Raw genomic sequence first — 17969 nt, forward strand, 5'->3', positions numbered from 1 at the left:
AACACTTGGGTGAGGGACCACTAAAGGTGGCGGGTGCTCGCCGACGCTGGTGGTGACGAGCGGCCGCTGCTCCACCTGTGACTGACAGCCACAGGAGGAGCAGCAGATCTACCTTCAGTTTCTGTTTAGTTGTGGGAGGAAATGTGACCTCGCCACGACTGTCCGTTCAGCGGGAGCACGCCGGGAGCGGTGGCGTCTCCTCTCCACTGACTCCTTTTTGTAAAAACAAAAAAAAATTCAGGGGTCAGGGGCGGGGTCAGAGCTCAGGGCATTCAGCGTTTCCATATATCACCCCGTCCTTTCAGACGGATTCACTCGTAGTAGCGGCGCGTCAGCGGCGTTTTATCAGCATCCTCGCTGCTCTGTTTATTCCCTTTAGGCACAAAATGCAGCGACTCACCACAGCGTCTCCTCTCAGTGAGACGCACCTCCTCACTCTGGTTCATCGGAGAGTGTAAACGATCCCTGCTGGTGGACGCAGGTGGTTGAGACCCCTTCACCAGAGCTTCACGTGTTCACCTTCGTCACGCCACGACTCAGGCATTCCCACTTGATCAGATCAGACGAGCAAAGTCCCTTTAGAGCCGTCACAGGTCACTAAACCTGCCGACGTTTATTTAGCAGCTCTCCAGGACGCCACAGTTGAAGGGGTGACAAGAATACACACACGCAAAGGAGGACATGAAAGCAGTAAAAAATGCTCGGGAAAATACAGTTGAGGAGACAGAAGCTCCCAATAAAGTCTGAGTGTAGTTTCACACACCGACACTCAACCATACCTCCCTCCCAAGTCCACGAGGGCAAAAGCTGGGAGACGTGTGTATTAATACCTGTTGGAGTCCCGGAGAGACGCCGCAGCCTCCGCTAACCTGCTAATGGCCTTAATTTGTAAGGTAAACACAAGAGTTTGACACTCGCTCACCTAAGGTGCCTCTGTGCTGCTGCTGCTGCCGCTGCCGCTGCCGCTGCCGTTGGAGGCCGGGGTGGGACTGGGGGGGCAGCGATGGCGGCGGCGGCGGCTACGTTACAGGCTGCCTCAGCTGTGCTATCTGTTAAAGTCATTTTCCCTCAAAGAGGCATTAATTTCCTTTCTCAGGCAGACCAAAGCGCCTGTGCCGTCCACCCGCTTCCCCCCGGAGTGTGCAGTTATTTTGACTGTAAAAAATGTGCCTGAGCCACAAAAACAGCCATCAATTTGTTCAGATAATATTTTGTTGCTGTGCTTTGCACTCTTTTAATGACACAATAAAGACGCCAAGTCCCCACGTTCACAATTCCCTGTGCGAGAAGCTCCCCTGAGTTCATCTCAAAGATGAAAAGTGATTTTTCTTAAACTTTTTTTTGTTTGTTGAAAAGAAGCAGTCTTGTTCACCAGGCAAAGCCCTGAGCCTCTCCAGCCGAAGCGCCTCTAAACCTGATGTTCCTGCTGTCTCTACAAACCTTGCGGCCCCTTTTTCTTTCTCTGTGTCTTTTTCCTCTTCTTCCTCTTCTTCTTCTTCTTCTTCTCTCCGCCGTTTCACTGCTGAACTCATCTTCAGGGCAGTGGCAAAAGCATCTGAGTGTACGATGTCACACGTGACACTTTGGACTTGGTTTTTACAAAAGAATAGAATGTTTAGAAATAAGGGTTTTTTTTTTCAACTTGGGTCATTCCAGTAGGAATTGAGGGGAAACTAAACATCAGAACTTGTTGGGGACCAGTTACCTCGACATGCATGTACTTCTTAAGTAGTAGTACAAGTACTACCTTCTGTACCTCTTCTTCTCTACTCTTTTTTTGTTGCTGCTTTAATGCATTTGAGCAGATTTAACCTCCCAACCTCAAGGGTTATCGATTGAAACGGACTGACTAATAGAAAAGCGAGTCTGGCGTCTTGTGAATCTGTTGCAGTAAGTACAGGAGGGTTGAAGAAAGTGGGGGAAAAAAAGAGGACTTTTGATTTTGCGAGGCGAGTATCAAATCAAAATGATGAGAATAAACATGACGGGCAAGGTTAAAGTGAGTCTGACACTCGTGTGGTGGAGTTGCGCCTCAAGATCGAGAGGAGCAACGAGGACATTTTCTCTCCTTCAGTGCAGTGACACATTGAAAGACTGACGAGACGGATGAGACGACTCGTATTCATTTACCAGTTCATTGTAATTCAACCTCAGTCTCCGCACGTCAACCTTTTTCTCAAAATGATATTTTGAATTTATTCTAAAAAAAAAAAAAAAAAAAAAAGCCCAACAACTTCCTGGTCCCATTGTTTTTTTTCATGTCTGTCTCTAATTGAACATTGGAGCAAAGTTATTGTCCATTACTTTTTCTTAATAGATAGTTTTTTTTTAAATTATTTGAAGTGAGAAGAGTCCTCAGTTAAATCAGTAAATTATATTAATATGAGGGTCAGTGAGCCTTACACAATCATAGCTGGTAAAAAAAAAAGTCCTTCAAATAGTTCAAGTACATTCCAGAACTTGTACTTTTTCCACTTTTACTTGAGTACAGTTGTTGTATCAGTACTTCTCTTTTTGCGCAAGTATCTGTAAGGAAATTGTGTACTTTTTCAAATGCGATCCAACCCCGTACATGGCAAAATACCCCAAAGCTGGTGGCTGCACTGGTACCCGGACGGCGGGATGTTCCGGAGTGCGTGGTTGTACGTCCTCACTCAGGCTTCCTGGTTAATGTTCTGCGTGTGTCTGAGTGACTAGAAACGTGCAGCACAACAGCAGCAACGCGACGGGCAAAGGAAAGAATGGGAAGTGTAATGGAAGCTCCACGGATCTGACTTCCACCAGACGAGCAGTATTTAAAGAGGTCAAAACTGACAAAGACAGGGTGACATGCTGAGTTAACCCCTGACACCCCCCCCCCACACACACACACACACATATCTCCCCACACTCCCTCGCCTCCCCTCACGTCTCTTCCAGCCCCACCCATGAGCCATTAAGGCTGTTTTCTCGAGGGAAGAAAAGATGGCCACCGGAGGTCAGATCCAAGTCCAAAATAAATTGCCTTCTTTCCTAAGGCTCAGCCATTTTAATAGTGCAGATTTATTGTGCTGTGCTTTTTGGAGGGTGATCATATGTATGTGGTCAGTGGCGCGTATGCAGTCTTTGACCCAGCCTCCCTCTCACGTTACACCCTATTTATAACATCCCCTCCGCCGGCTCCCCTCGTTCTGCAGTTCCTAGGAACCTCCTCCTGCTTCCAGCCTCGAGCTCCAGTCCCCTGCTCCTTCTGACATCTGAGAGGCTCTGCTGCGGCTTATCCTGGGCTAACTGTTTATCCTGCACAGCCTGGCAACTGGCTGCATGCTCCGGATTACCACAGGACAACCCTTTTCAAAACACTTCACTTCTCCCTGACTACTTTTTTAGCTAAAGGAAAAACTTTTGGGATAGTCCAAGGAGAGAGAGAGCAGCGTCTTGGATATGTTCCTGTCATCTTTTTGTTTTAGGTTGATTCAGTAACTTTACTCTCTTTACTTGCCCTTCTCACCTTTCCTGGAGGGCGGTGTGTGTTTGCACGCGATGGATCACACACTGTTTGGCTGCCTGCGGAGTCCCCACGCTCCAGCGCAGGCCCTGCATCCCGCCTTCACCCAGTCTCCTCTGACTCTGCACGGACGCTCGGACCACGTTTCCTACCCCGACCTGGCCTCTTCGTCCTCCTCCTCATCCACTTCCTCGCCCTCACCTTGTATCATCTCCAGCTACCCGGCCGACGATGGTCTGTTCTCCGGGCAGCACCACCACCACCACCCTCACCGCGGCCACTTGCCCTCGCAGCAGCATCACCACCCGCCTCAGCACCATGCCGCTTGGCACATCCCACAGATGCCATCGCCGGGCAGCAGCACGCGCCACAACCTCTGCCACCCGCACTCCCACTTATCTCACGACAGTGGACCCACACCCCCAGATCTGGGCCACTCGGGTGGGCCCAGTATGTGCGCCACCACCCCCAGTCTGGGCAGCAGCAGCACCCCTACGGGGGCCTCCTGTGTGCCGGCAGAATTTGGCAGACAGACTCTGTCACCTGCTGAGGCCGAGAAGAGAAACGGCAAGAGAAAAAGTGACAGTTCAGGTAAGAGGAGCGAGGAGCTGGAAGTCTGTGTTGTATCCCGCAGCGAATGTCTCAGCATATTCCTTTGAAATATTATGAGTAAAAATTGCTGTTTTTGACAAGTTGCACAACCAAAGACTTCATGTAAAACTTTCTGTAGGCTTTGCCAGCACGTCAGTTTCTTTTAGTTAGGAAATTCCAAGCGGAGCCCAAGAATAACAAATCTGCATCTGTAATTTTGAATCTTTCAGCAGCGCGTGATTGCTGAGGTTCTTGCAGCTCTGATAGAAAAACACTAAACGGTGTAGGTGTCGGCTGACGTGCCGCGAGGCTGTAGCAGGAGGCGGGCTGCAGTTTGAGCAAAGACTCCATCGCAACTGTTTCAGCACATTTAGCTACACTTGAATCGCCAACAAAAAAAAAAAAAAAAAATCACATCTGGCATGTTGCAACACTCCTCTGAGGGCAGAAAATGAGCTACACAATAAAGAATCAATGTCAGGGAGTTTAAAAGACGACGGCGACGCCTCGCGCCGCACTGAACACCCCAGCAGACACGGCGAGCAGAGTTTTGTCCCAATCTTGGAGTTAAAACACACAACAGCCAGTTTAGAGTTGCAGTTTGCTGGAATAAAACCACTGAGTGAGGAGTGCGAGTGTTACGTGAGAGGTCATCAGTATCTCATTTCTTCTCACACGAAGCAGCTGCAGGTTGTCAGTTTTAACTCATATTTGAGATGTTGAAATTTCCAAGGAAACTCCGTTTTTAGCAGCGATAACATAAACCGCTCACGTGGACTCAGTTTTCCTATTTTTAGTTTGTTCTGAACAGTCAAATGAAGCAGCGGCGTGGGGCTCAAGGTCACTTTGGACGTTGGGATATTTTTTTTTTTTAAATCCGTGCTGAAGTCCAGAACTTGTCGTTTTGAAAGGTCCTCCATGAAAGCTTTTACTCTTCCCTCAAATGCCGGTTGAATAATCTTGATATTAATAATAAAAGAGAAGCGTTCTTAACGATATGGATTTTTTTTAATTTGTAATTTCACACACACGCACAGGTTTCTTTCTTAGGTCTGTACTCAAATAGGCAACACTTCCCCGATGACCTGCGGAACTTTTCCAACCTGCAGTCACCACAATAATCAATCACGGCATGACAAACTGCCGGGGTCGGGTCGCGGGAGTTCTCGCAGGCAACGTGATATTAGTGAGAGCTCTAAGTTTTCCAGGGAAAGTGTGCTCGCCATGCTCTGTATCCATTTGAGGATTGCGGCCCCTCAGCACCGATCCTGCAGCCTTTTAAAGGCCTCTTTGTGTGCACGGCGCTTCACCTGCACTTGACCGGTGCTGCGTCATGTGATTCTTTCTTCTTCTTCTTTTTTTTTTCTTTTTCTTCGTCCAGGATGCTGCTGGTCAAGTGTAAAAACTCCCAATAATTCACTTCAGACGCGCGCTTGCAATCATTTGTAGTTTTATTCCAATCACTGGAACCCCCCCCCCCCCCCCCAAAAAAAGGACGGAAAACTCAGCAGGAAATCCACGTCAGTTTTGCATTGAGAAAATTTGTGCCACATGAAATGTAGCAAATTTATGTAACGTGACAGAGCTCCTCCAGAGCCAGGATGACTTAATTTTCGGTGCTAAATATACATCGAATGTGCTTCCACGATGTGTTCCACATGGAAGCACATTTAATCCACAAATTCAACGCACCAGCTCGGATTTCCTTTCCTGCTTTGTCAAATCATTTGAGCCTCGGCCTCGAAATCCCTCTTCAGCGGGAGAGCCTGCATTCTCATGACAAGTGCTGCGCGTTCTGTCCACACAACGCCGAACGCTGATTACTGGGGCTGACTGGGTTGCTGACTCAATCAGCTGTCTAAATATCACACCACTGCCAGTTGCATCAGATAGACGCCTGATTGGGTTTCACCATCTGGGCTTAAACCCGAATTTAGATACAGAAACAATAACAAAACCCGAGAGCTCATTTCCATGCTTTCTCTCCAATATGAAGCATCTCGGCTTTCTGGGTCCAAGACCTGCGTGTGATTGTTTCCTTAAGAAAGGCTGCAGGCTAATGAGATGAGCCGTGGGACTCCGGGTGTCGGGTTTCTGGGGAACCTGTTCGTGTTTTTTTTTTTTGGGGGGGGGGGGGTGTGCAAGGTGAAGGGATTGAGCCCCCTCCAGTGTTGGTGTGTGTGTGTGTGTGTGTGTGTTATATTTGCATAGACTGGCGCTGTAAAGGGAGCGGCCCTTCTTTGAAAAGTTTTATGTGCGGAACAATAAAAGGTGCATGAAGTCTTATTTTGTTGAAGCAGTGAGGCTTCCAGAAAAACACTGAGGACGTGTTGGCGTGTTTGACCTCGTTCTTGTGTGTGCAGCAGGAAAAATCTTAAAAAAAAAAAAAAAAAAAAAATCATAACTTTCACTGAGGGGAAAACAATGAACAGAAATGTTTCCATCATGAGTAAGAATCGGCAAATCAACTTGGATTTACTTTGAAAAGAACAACAGATTGTTTCCTCCTGAACTGAGCTCACTTCATATTGGGCACCAAACGGCGTTGCCCTGTCTGGGTGCCTGTGCTTCCCTCATATTATTCCTGCTTTTTTGTGGAGAGATGAAAGTTACAGCGGGGACCTAATTGCTGTGGTGTAGTGGCTGCGTCGTAAAAGCCTGTCGCTCGTTTTAACTCCGGGCCTGCTGGTCTGAAGCGGCTCGCTCTGTTATTCTTTTATTTCTCCTTTACACAATGTCTGTGTTTGCCAGGGAGAGTGGATAAATGTGTCTGAAGTCCCACTTCAATCAGCTGCACACTGTTCGGGGCGCTTTTTGAAATTACAGGGAGGGAACGGCGAGGTTCGGCGGGGAGGGGGAGCCGGACACAGGCGGCGGCGACGGGTCAAGCAATGATGTTTCATTTCATAAAATTCATGCGTGTGCAGTTTAAATATCCTCGACTTGAAAACTCTAACTTTCGTGGCAATCATCGTCTTTTCAAACGAGGCCTAATTAGGCGGGGGACCCTCTCTCTGACAGGAGAAGCCAGAGGAGCGCTCCAGTGACGTGGCTCCAGGCTTAGCACCGTCAGGGCGTCTGGCTCTGTCGGGCTTGACACAGCCCCGCCGGATTAACACACATTACTGAGCAGGACCGCAGAAGAATGAGTGCCGCTGCCTTCAAGCGCAACGTGCAGCTGAAGCAGAGAAACCACACAAGCGGCTCACAATTGGAAAGTTTTGGAGGGCAAATTAACCGTTCCTGTTTTCTTTGGAAAGAAGAAGTATTTTCCGGGGTGATGAGCTGCAGTGGTGATGCTAGGGTTGTTTTAATTATTATTATTATTATTATTATTATTTTACATATCCTACATGTTAAATGTGTTGCAATCACTGGAGTTGAACCTTAAAACTAGAAAAACACCTTTGTAGCAGACAGAAACGTGGAAGAAGCACATAATAATAATGGTATCCCTTTGGCTTCCATGGAATGCGACTTGGCTCTGATCTTCTGTTCATTCTTTTTTTTTTTTTAATTTAAATTTTTATTTTTATGGAATCAATAAACCAGAAGTAACGGTGCGGCGTTACTCGCCGTCACGTCCAGCTGTCAGGTGTTGCCGCGTGTGTCGGTGCAGGAGGTTCCACCTGTAACCTGACGACCGAGGAATCGACCTGCCAGCTGCGGGGACGTTACAGCTCACTAATAAGGCCTAAAGTACTTTTGAAGTAAAATCAAACACAGCAGTTTTCCTCTGTGTTGATTATATAGGTCGGATTATAAATATCTGTACACACACACCTTCATACAATCAATGACTGGATGTTCAGGTGTGTGTGTGTGTGTGTGGGGGGGGGGGGGGTGCAGTAGTGATTAAACTACTTCACTCATGTTAAAGTGGAAAAAGAAGAAGTAAAACGGAGCCTGTTGTTGTCTCTATTCATGTGTTATCGTATCATAATAAAATTTAACTTTGCTCCAGTGTGAGACAAATGCCAGAAGACGAAGATCAATGCGAGAACTCACTTCGGGGTCCAGTTAGGGCTTCAGGACGGGGGTTTGGATGTGTGTGACGCTGCTGTCTGTGGGTTCTGTTGTTCCGTTGTTAATATTAACATTAGAGAGATAATTATGTTGAAATGCTTTTTTTTGGTGTAAAAAACTGGCCACAGGTTTTGAAAATGAACCGAGTAGAAGGTAGAAGTGTGTGTGTGTGTGTGTGTGTGTGTGTGTGTGTGTGTGTGTGTGTGTGTGTGTGTGTGTGTTAAAGACGGGTGGAACGAGTAAAAATTTGTCAGCAAAATAAAGAAGACAAAATGTCTGGTTGAGAGCTTCCTGGACCCACGAGTTTGTTTGAGGTGTGACACAAAAATACGAGACGACTCCAAGACAACAAAATCATTCATGATTTTTGTTGAACTCTTAGAGAGTTTGTCTGTGTCTCAGAGTTTTCGTAGATTTTTTTTGTGACTCCAGTAAAGTTAGTTTTTGTTTTTTGTTTTGTTTTTTTTGGGGGGGGGGCTGACAGACCGCCTCCAGGGTTTCTGTCCCTGACCTCTTTTCTTCACCTGCCCCACCTGCACCTGCCGCACCACTTAAACAGAACCCTGTGTGTTTCTGGTTGCAGAGTCCCAGGATGGGAATTTCAAGTCAGACGTGAGCAGCAAGCCCAGGAAGGAGAGGACGGCGTTCACCAAGGAGCAGATCAGAGAGCTGGAGGCCGAGTTCGCCCATCACAACTACCTAACCAGACTACGGCGCTACGAGATAGCCGTCAACCTCGACCTCACCGAAAGACAAGTACGTACCCTCGGCTGCTGGTTTCCCCCGTTCATGCCATGTTGTGAAAACGGAGTCCGCCACCGGACGACGACGAGGCCTTTCAGCTGGCTACTGTGTTTTTGTAACTTCAGAGCGAGAGCTATTGTGCTCCAGATGTGGCTGTGTGACGGGACTATCATATTCCAGATGTTCCTGTCCATTCTCTCAGGCAGGCCGCTGTCAAGGCATCAAGATGGGTTGAAGGAAGTGCTGTCGAGCAAGTCACTTCCTCTCTCCCGCTACCCTTGCGAGCACAAATTGGTCTCCGAGCGTGGGCCGGGCGCCGTAAAACACAGGCGCACGAAATAAATAACAGGAGACAAATGGTTGGGGGAAGGAAGCAGCCAACAGCCTGTTGTTCCCCGACACCCTTTGGGAAGCTGTAAGTCACACTTAGTTGACACCTTGCCAGTGATATTTTGCAGTTGGAGACAATATAGACAGAACGCTAAGAACAAACACGAAGAGTTTCAGCTGATGCTAATCACACCTGGAGCAGGCGGGCCTACGTAGCGCCTGATCAGGCGCACGCACAGGTTGAGGTTCCTCATGTCTTGTTACATAAATATGTGCAAATATTGCATAAGCCAAGAATTTATGAAGCTACCCCCCCCAAAAAAAAAAAAAAAATGTGCTGATGCCTCTGGAGGAGCGCATGTCTCAGGCTGTGGAATATTTCTCAAAAATCAGGTGGAACTAATAACATCAGCAACAGCTGCCCTCCATTTAGCACCAGGGTCCTGAGCTCTGGTTCACAGGCATCAGAGGAGACATCTAAATGGAGGAGGGCCATCCAATTATATATATATATATATATATATATATATATATATATATATATATATATATATATATATATATATATAATATGAATTTGTGTGCGTTTCCTTATGTCATGTGGTATAAAGGTTATAAAGCAGACTATGGTAACTGTAATTGGTAATAATTGGTCCCAGCCTCTTCCTCTTTTTAACAAATAATAAAGAGGAAACAATACAGCAAACGTACCATTTATGAGCTTTTCCAGATGTTTTTAGACATAAAGAAAAATGTTACTTTGTCAAGTTCACGTATTCAAATGTGTTTTTTCCAGAAAGGTACAAAATGTAAAATATCGTCAAAACTAGTCCAAAACCAGATAATGTCAGTATCTATAAATATATATGAATATCGGTCAAATCAGCTTTAAAATATCAGCATATTGGATACTTGGCAAAATCTGATATTGTGTTTCTTTAATTGAAATTCAGGGAAAAGTGCTGTTCCCTTCGTTCATTCAGTGTTGGATCCAACTCTACAGTCAGTTCAAGAAAGTAGAAGATGTGGCTGATGTTTTCATCATAGGTGCTTGGACAGAAAGGGACAACCATCGTGCAAAACATGAATTTTATCAAGTAGGATGATCATTTCTGCTGTGAAAAGTCGTCACAATCATATCCTGACATTAATCCTGATTTATAATCAAAATACTTGCGTTTAGTTGTATTTTTGGAGGGGAGCTCAAACGGCGACGTGTGTGGGATTTGGCTTCATCCTCAGATTTCGTCATTTCATTTCGTGGCTACGGTCCGACTGTTTTACAGCAGTTGGATAAAGCGCCATCAAACACGCGCTCCTGAACGTCTGCGGGGACGTCACGGGGACGCCCCGCTGCTCCTGCTTTAGGCAAACAGCCACACTTGGAAGAAGTAGGGGTCCAAATTCACCGTCAAACAGTCTCCACACGTCATTTTTGCATCAAATCAATGAATTCAGCTGTCCAGATGGTTCGCTGTTCGCACAACCTGATTTAATCAGCTCGCTGGGATTTGTCCAGAGACATTTCTGTAGGTGTAAATTCAACCGTTAGCGGTATGAAGCTAACGTTATGCTACGAGCGAACACCTCGGACACCTGCCTACACCGTCACCGCAACCACACACGTCTCGTTTCGCCCCGTTAGCTTATAAGGCTATGAGGTTCTCCCATGTGGTATTTTCTGGCGTTTGGTGTGTCCCAGACCAAAAAGTGAGAGTGTTTTCAACTTCAGAACCGCAGAAATTATTTCAGTTACTTACCTGAAAGCTTGTCGACTTGAGATGAGGGAGCAGGACGTTCAGCCCATGCTCATTGCTTCTTTCTGGGCTCTCGGACCCATTGCTGCACCAGTCTACCGCATTGGATTGGACGGATCACTTCAGCTGACATCTGGATCAATAATACAGTTTCTAGAGTACTGGCCGCTTATGAAAAGTGCTAGTTATGCATACTGGAGGCGTACCGGATAACTTCAAGCACTGGATGTAGCAGTTCGGGTTTCATTCCCCACAGGAGCCGTCCATGCTCAAAGACGCGCACTCCTGTGTTTTGGGTTCAGGCCTTCAGATAAAATGTCCATCTAAGAGAATCCGCTTTCTCCAGTAGATAAAAATGTCTGTGAATGCCTGGAAGAGAAATCTACAAAGACGCAACTCCCCGCCTCGCCAGCAACCGGAAACTATGACACAAGGAGTGACAAACGCATCTTTAACTGCGTTCGCAACCCACAGTTTTGCTTCTTATTACACCACCACATCAGGCATTTTACTCCACCGAGCAAAGTTTGCCGTCCCCATTCCACTCCGGTTCTCTCAGACTGCTGCAATGAATCTTTTTGAAGCTCCGAGTAGCATAGAAATGTGCATTAAATTTCTTCAACTCATGCACCATTAAGTTGTGTGTGACCTCAGTTTTGTCAGAGAAAATAGGGAGCAGGATAATGAGGTAAAAACTGGCAATGCGATCTTTTGGCCAGGGCGTTTGATTTATGTTGCATGAGCTGTTTGGAGAAATGTGATGGATGTTTCATGTCTTCGTAGGCCGTGAAAGCTGGAACAGACTCAAAGATGGCAGCGAGGGTGTGTAGCTACAGGGCCTAATTCGTTCTCGTTCTGGAGATCCCGCATCTGTCAGTGAGTTCATGGCAGAAAAGAACACGTCTGAATTTAAATCTTCTGATGAACTAAACCACTGTGATTTCAGGGCAAAATGTTTTTCTTACAGTTTATGTTAAAATTCACTGACTGTTTTTTTTTTTTTTTTTTTTTTCCTTTTTTTCAGTTTGTAGTTCAAAAGCTCTGCACACATGAAACAGTTGAAAACGGGCTTTCAGCAGGAAGGGTCATGGTTACGGCGTTTTCAGCCCTTGTTGTGGCAACAAAACAGGTTTTTTTTTTTTTAGCAAGATTTCAGCGCATTTGCAGCCTTCGATCCGGCATGAAAATAATATATTCAGCCAGACGTCGGGCCATGTACAGCGGACAAAAACAAGTGTTTTAATTTATACGTTTCTAGCCGCTGATCCGGGAAAAGAAACTTTTGTTGCTGCACGGGAAAAAAAAAAAAAGGCGCACGATCCTTTGTCAGACAGCGTATGAATATTTTGAGAGAATATGTTGCTTTAAGTAAGATATCTGTAGATCTAAAACGTTGAGGAAATGCAGGTCCAGTGAATCTGGAGAGCATCGAGAATGTGTGTGTGTGTGTGTGTGTGTGTGTGTGTGTGTGTGTGTGTGAGCATGCACACGCTGAGGATCACACGTTTGCTTTGACGTGCAGGTCTGGCCTGTATAAGTGATCCTTCACTGAGGTTCCCTCTTCGCTCCTGAATCCAGAAACGTCCTTGAGGCTTGCAAAGAATCCGGACTGATACTCAGCACCTGACGGTCAAGACAAACGTTAGTGGTGCTGTCGACTAAGTTCCTGACCATGTGACCGCCCAGTCCGCTCAGAGTGACTCTCAACAAAAATAAACCCACCCAACCCTCAGACGCATGTGTCGACACTCAGGAAGCCTCCTGACGTGTAAACTGTTTTAAGCAACAGCCTAATCATCAATCTGAGAGACGGAAATATGGTTGAAGCTGTTGAGTCAGGGAAAAACAGCTAGACGCCAAGTGGCGGATGAAACAGTCCACCGGCACGTCACTGCTGCTGAGGAAACGGACGCCAAACTTGAAGAGAGGGTCGCCACGGGCAGCGATTCAGAGTCGTTTGTGTGAATACTTATGAGCATTTAATTGTTTGTCACCCTGTAGGTGAAGGTGTGGTTCCAGAACAGGAGGATGAAGTGGAAAAGAGTGAAAGGTGGCCAGCAGGGGGCGGCAGCTCGGGAGAAAGAACTGGTGAATGTGAAAAAGGGGACGTTGCTGCCATCGGAGTTCTCCGGTATCGCGGCGCTCCACCACTCGACGGACTCCTTAGCCAATGAGGACAGTCACGACAGCGACCAGAGCTCCGAGCACGCTCACTTATGATGCTCTCCGCCTCCATCAGAGCGTAGGCCCCGCCTCAAGGTTGGGGGGGGGGGGCCGTCCTTAGAGGGACTGCTGTTTGCTGATTCGCCATCGTCATACAACGATGCTAAATAAGTGTACAAATGTACAGAGGAACGAGGGTAATGATGATATCATGCAGGCAAAATGTAAATTTCCAGAACTGCATATTAAAGATGCTGAGATATTTCAAAGTGCCATTGGTTAAAAAAAAAGAAAAGAAAAGAAAGATATTATGAATATGGAAATGTGACGTTTTGGCTTCGTAAATTCACTGAATATTGCAGTACATTTTGGTGTTGTAAACATTCCATGTTATGTGCCTTGAGAGCAGCAGTCTAAGACGTTGATTTGCACTGTTGAACTTACAGTCTGCACCTCAATCAGTTTCTACTGTAACAAATGAACAGACGGGAAAGAAATGAGAGGAAACGCCTCCGTAAAGTGTCTTTGTCGGACCACCACGGGCCGCCAGAACAGCGTCAGTGCATTTGGCGTCCTTAGACGTTTTGTGAAAATTCCCTCTCATTTCTTACCCGTTTGTACATTACAATGTAACTGAATTATTGTTCGAATCAGATGCCAGGAAGCTAAATTTGCCTCGCGAGTACACATGACTACGTTTACATGGAGAACAATGTTCCGATATCAAGGTGATCTTTGCCTACCGAGTCTGGCGACCTCTGATCAGCAGGTGGGTGCTAACGAGGCAGCACCGCTAACATTCAAGACACACCCGAGACAAAGCTGGCGCCTGATCGTCTCCGTAGCGAAACAAACCTGGAAACGCAGCAAATTTCAGCCGCCGGACAGGTGACTCCTGGCCCCGGTCTGCGCTGTCCGTGCTCAGGTAGTTCAAAGGTTGTGTTGCCCACCAGCACCGGCTGGGCTTGAGCAGCTCTCCTTGGCGTCCTGTGGTGGAACTCCTCAGAGGGTAAATTTTCACGCACACCAACAATCCTCAATAATTTCACTTTAAGTGACAGTATTCTGAGCCTTGTATGGGTGATGTAAATAGCACATTCAGAATGTGGCCTTTTTTCTTTCCAAATTGAGCGTATTCCAGTTAAGACGTGTGCCGTATCCCCACGGCAGCCTGGTTTTAGGAGCAGGACGGTGTAAACGGCACTTTTCAGTAGTTCTCGACTTTGTGCCTGCGTGGTTCAAGAAATGCGCTAGCTTAAGGCTAGCATGTAGCCTGCTAGCATGTAGCCTGCTAACAACCATAAGAACTATGGACTTCCCTAAATACATTCAAAGTCTTAACCCTGGATTGTAACATCGTTGGGAAACATTTGATAGGAATTCCCGTGACGTGTAACACTTCAACTTGACCCGAGGGAAACAACCATACTGAGCTCAAGTTCCGCCCTCAGTCTTACTGACACGTCTTGCTTGTCGGAATTTGCGCGGCTCCACGCAAAGAAGATTATTATTCATTTACTTTAGCCGTATAAACAACCTTTTTTTTAAATTTTTGAATTCTGGGATTTATGTAAGAAGGTGAAACAAAACAATAATATATTAGGAATATTATTTTGCGTGAAAACGGTTCGGTGAAAAGGAGCGGTTGGCCGTGTTGGGGAGGCAGTTACAAACAGGGTAACTGGCGATGTCAAATTAAAAAAAAAAAAAAAAATGCACAAAATATGAGGGAGTTTTAGCAACAAACCCTAGGAGATTGTCCCCACTGTCTATTAGCGAGCCGTTTAACCTGATTAAGAGTCAGAATCAGACATTTCCATGCTTTCTATAGACCTTAACCTCTGCCCTCATACGAGTCGGTATTTTGACCTAAAGTTGGGCGTAGACATGCAAACAAACGCTTGACGGAAAGTGTCCTAAACCAGTCTTTGAGGGACGCCGAGAGGTGGGACGCACAGCAGGGAGGTCATGCGGGAGTGTGTTTTCATTTATGCTCTGTGGCAGGTAGACAAGAATGAGGGCACGACCTAGCAACTCGTGCGTACATCGTAAAGAAATACTGACTTATTTATAACGAGGTGAACGGCCAGATTATTGTTGTCCATGTAAATGTCGTCATTGATCTGTAAATAATCCAGTGTTGTCTTACTTTAATAATTTTATACCCGCAGTATTCAGCTCTCGCAGTAATAAACACTGATGGTTCTTAAGTCAATGCTGCCTGATGACGGATGACCTTTTGTAAACAAATCCGACACCTGAAATAAATAATATTTTATGAACTCTTTTCAGGACGAATCAAATAAAGTTTAACCAGTGGTTTCTTATGATTGTACAGCTTCTTTCCATCTATCAGCGGCTCGCCCAGACGGATCCGCCGTGATGTATGCATGTGTGTTCCATGACGTGAGACTGACATGAATTAAACATTGCGCCGAGTGTAGAAAGCTGGTGATGGGGGCGCATGCTAAATTTACCTTTGCCTCGGGGCAGGGTCAGGACTCCTGCCAGGACTCTCCGAGAAAACCCACAAAGGATCAGATTGTGTTACAAAACCCAGTTGAAAATAATTTCATGACTTGATCTCATCTTTCACCACACTGTGATTGTGCATTCTAATTTGTTATAGAGGCACCTCACACGTCATGTGAGGTTTCCATTTCCCCCCCCCTTTCTTTCCGCCCCGGAGCAACCCACAGGATGAGTCGGATCCAGTTTTATTTTACAGCGCAAATTATTTGCAAGTGTGGCAGACACTCGCTGGGCCGAATTCAAAGTACGGTCTTGCCACTTCACCTGCGAGGACAAACTGCACTCGAACTCTTCTCGACTGTTAAGTTAAAAATTTAAAAAAAAAAAAAAAAACCCAAACACTCCAAAGTAGGCCAGAGCATATTTGGCCTCATACTTAACTTCATGTGAAGAGACAAACAGCTGTCCTGCTTTCATTTGCCTCAGTATGAACACCCAGGGCCAGCGTGCATGATTCCTGGGCCCGGGACAAAATTATGTCAACGGCCCCCGCCTCTGCCCCAACTGAAATAAAAACAAGCTTGACAGCACACTTGGAATATTCGCCGTGTGGCCCTCCCATCTATAAGCTGGCTCATCTATTAACTTGTCTAGCTCATAAGACCGAGTGTTGGGATGCACTTCAAAATCATCTGCTACGGGCTGCACAAAATTACTAAATGATTCGGCTGTGGCTAAATAGGAGTGACATTCTCTACCCTAATGGTCTTACGCTCAGAAACCATTTTAACTTCTAAATGGAAAATGAATGGGACGTCTGTTTACATCACGTCTTCGCCGCTCTCAGAGCAGCGCCACGCGCGCTTGGCCTCTCGAGGAAAACTGGCACGGACCTGAGCGTAGAAATCATCTTGCGTCAGGATTCGCGTGTGACTGATGAAACCGCTTGTACCAGCTGGGCATTTGAACATCACGCCCCTGTATGCCCTCATCTCAGAGGCCTCAGCCGTCCACTTTTCACCACGGAGAAGAAAAATCCGGCCCGGAGAGTGAAGCCTTATCCAGATTAATTGAACCGACTGGTATGTGACAGCCTCAAAAGTAGAATGGAAGGAAAGAAAAATGCGTTTTGGGTTTAAAAATCGCTGCTGCGTGGTCAGCCGGGTTGCTGCCGTCAGTCCAGTTTAGCTGCAGAAATCTGAAGGGGAACTTTAAACGCTTGCCGACGTCCCAGGGAAGCCAGTGGACGGACACATCCATGCGCAGGTAGTTACAGGTACACAGTCTGGTGGCGTCACAGCCCGTAGCAGACACGGCTGTGTCAGGTTACGTCGTTGAGGGGAGGGGCTCTCTTGCGCGTGGGCTGCAGGACGGAGCGGTACTCCTCCGGGGCCGAGCTCGCCATCTTCTGCTTTAACTCTTCATTATTCACGTGAGTGGGCGATGTTATGATCTACCCCGGTGCGTCGTCTGGACCCACAAAATATCACCAGACCAAGTGGATCAAATTAGGATTCTTAAATGAGTCGTTTCACGGGGGTTTGGTTTGGTTACAGAGCCAAAAAACACAAAGAAGGCGGCTTCTTCCACTTGCAGGTCCGTGGGGGAACGTATACTGAGGACACTGCGCGTCACGTGATGGACGTTTGTACAATGGACCAGAAACGGACTCTGAGAGGAGCCAGGCTGCCGTTCAGTGGCGCTAAGCTCTTACTTTTCAGTACAGACATTGCGAGGTAATCAAGTAAAGCTACTCAAACGGTCCCAAATGGGTTTGTAATCGCCGCCCGCCACTGGGTTGAGTCAAGAACAACAGTTCTGGTTGTCAAATCAGGCTCAAGACACTTCTGGCGTCGGGAGGCGTTACCTCACTTCAACTCACGTGTGGGATTTTAGGACTCAGTCCCATCCCACATGTCTAGACCCATCGTTCTCCTTGTTACAAACGGCCTCCACGCCATTATTGAAGCGAGGTCATTATGGAATGTGTGAGAGGTGTCACCCTCAGGTTCATCATCAGGCGAGCTTCACGTGGCCTGGCTTAGCGACCGCAACCTCAACTCACCTCAACAAGCAAAAACTACGCAATCGGTTAAAAAAAGAAAAAGAAAAAAAGGAGGTTGGCTCGTGTGAAGGTTTGCGACTATCAGCCTCAGAAGGAACTTTAGCACGGCTCAGATAGCCGCCCGGAACCTTTGTCTGATAGCTGGAGTTGATGTTTATGACAGCAGGCCCACACAGACGGGCTCGTAAAAAGTTGGCTCGTATCTGCTGTCAATGAAATACCAGCGACTTTGAGCCGCAGCGTTTAAAGGTTCGCAGGCGATACTAAGAACTCACAACGGAACTGAGTCAAAAATTCTAAATTTTAAATGTCCAACAAGTAAAAGTACAGTTTG

At 46.6% G+C, this 17969-nt stretch overlaps 1 protein-coding gene across 2 annotated transcripts; it reads left to right on the top strand.

Annotated features, from left to right (window-relative positions):
• Positions 1–3072: 3072 nt before the first annotated feature.
• meox2a (mesenchyme homeobox 2a) lies at positions 3073–15614 on the top strand. Of its 2 annotated transcripts, XM_086217727.1 has the most exons (4): positions 3073–4078; positions 8688–8860; positions 11719–11811; positions 12937–13041. In XM_086217727.1, exons 1-3 carry the CDS (start codon positions 3523–3525, stop codon positions 11776–11778), a joined length of 789 nt encoding a protein of 262 aa, XP_086073853.1. In that variant the 5' UTR covers positions 3073–3522; the 3' UTR covers positions 11779–11811; positions 12937–13041. The 2 variants fall into 2 exon arrangements, with proteins under 2 accessions (XP_086073853.1, XP_086073852.1); XM_086217726.1 differs by lacking the exon at positions 11719–11811 and having other exon boundaries at positions 12937–15614.
• The last annotated feature ends 2355 nt before the right edge of the window (positions 15615–17969 follow it).

Source organism: Aulostomus chinensis, chromosome 11, assembly GCF_037954235.1.
Source record: "Aulostomus chinensis isolate RoL2024-O1b breed Wild chromosome 11, RoL_Achi_v1.0, whole genome shotgun sequence".
Lineage (NCBI taxonomy): Eukaryota > Metazoa > Chordata > Actinopteri > Syngnathiformes > Aulostomidae > Aulostomus > Aulostomus chinensis.

What these genes read in the sequence shown, in the direction of transcription:
- meox2a (XM_086217726.1), top strand. Translation starts at nt 3,523, where the DNA reads ATGGATCACACACTGTTTGGCTGCCTGCGGAGTCCCCACGCTCCAGCG. An exon ending in GAGAAAAAGTGACAGTTCAG is followed by an intron (nt 4,079 to 8,687) that starts GTAAGAGGAGCG and finishes TTCTGGTTGCAG; the next exon opens with AGTCCCAGGATGGGAATTTC. An exon ending in TCGACCTCACCGAAAGACAA is followed by an intron (nt 8,861 to 12,936) that starts GTACGTACCCTC and finishes GTCACCCTGTAG; the next exon opens with GTGAAGGTGTGGTTCCAGAA.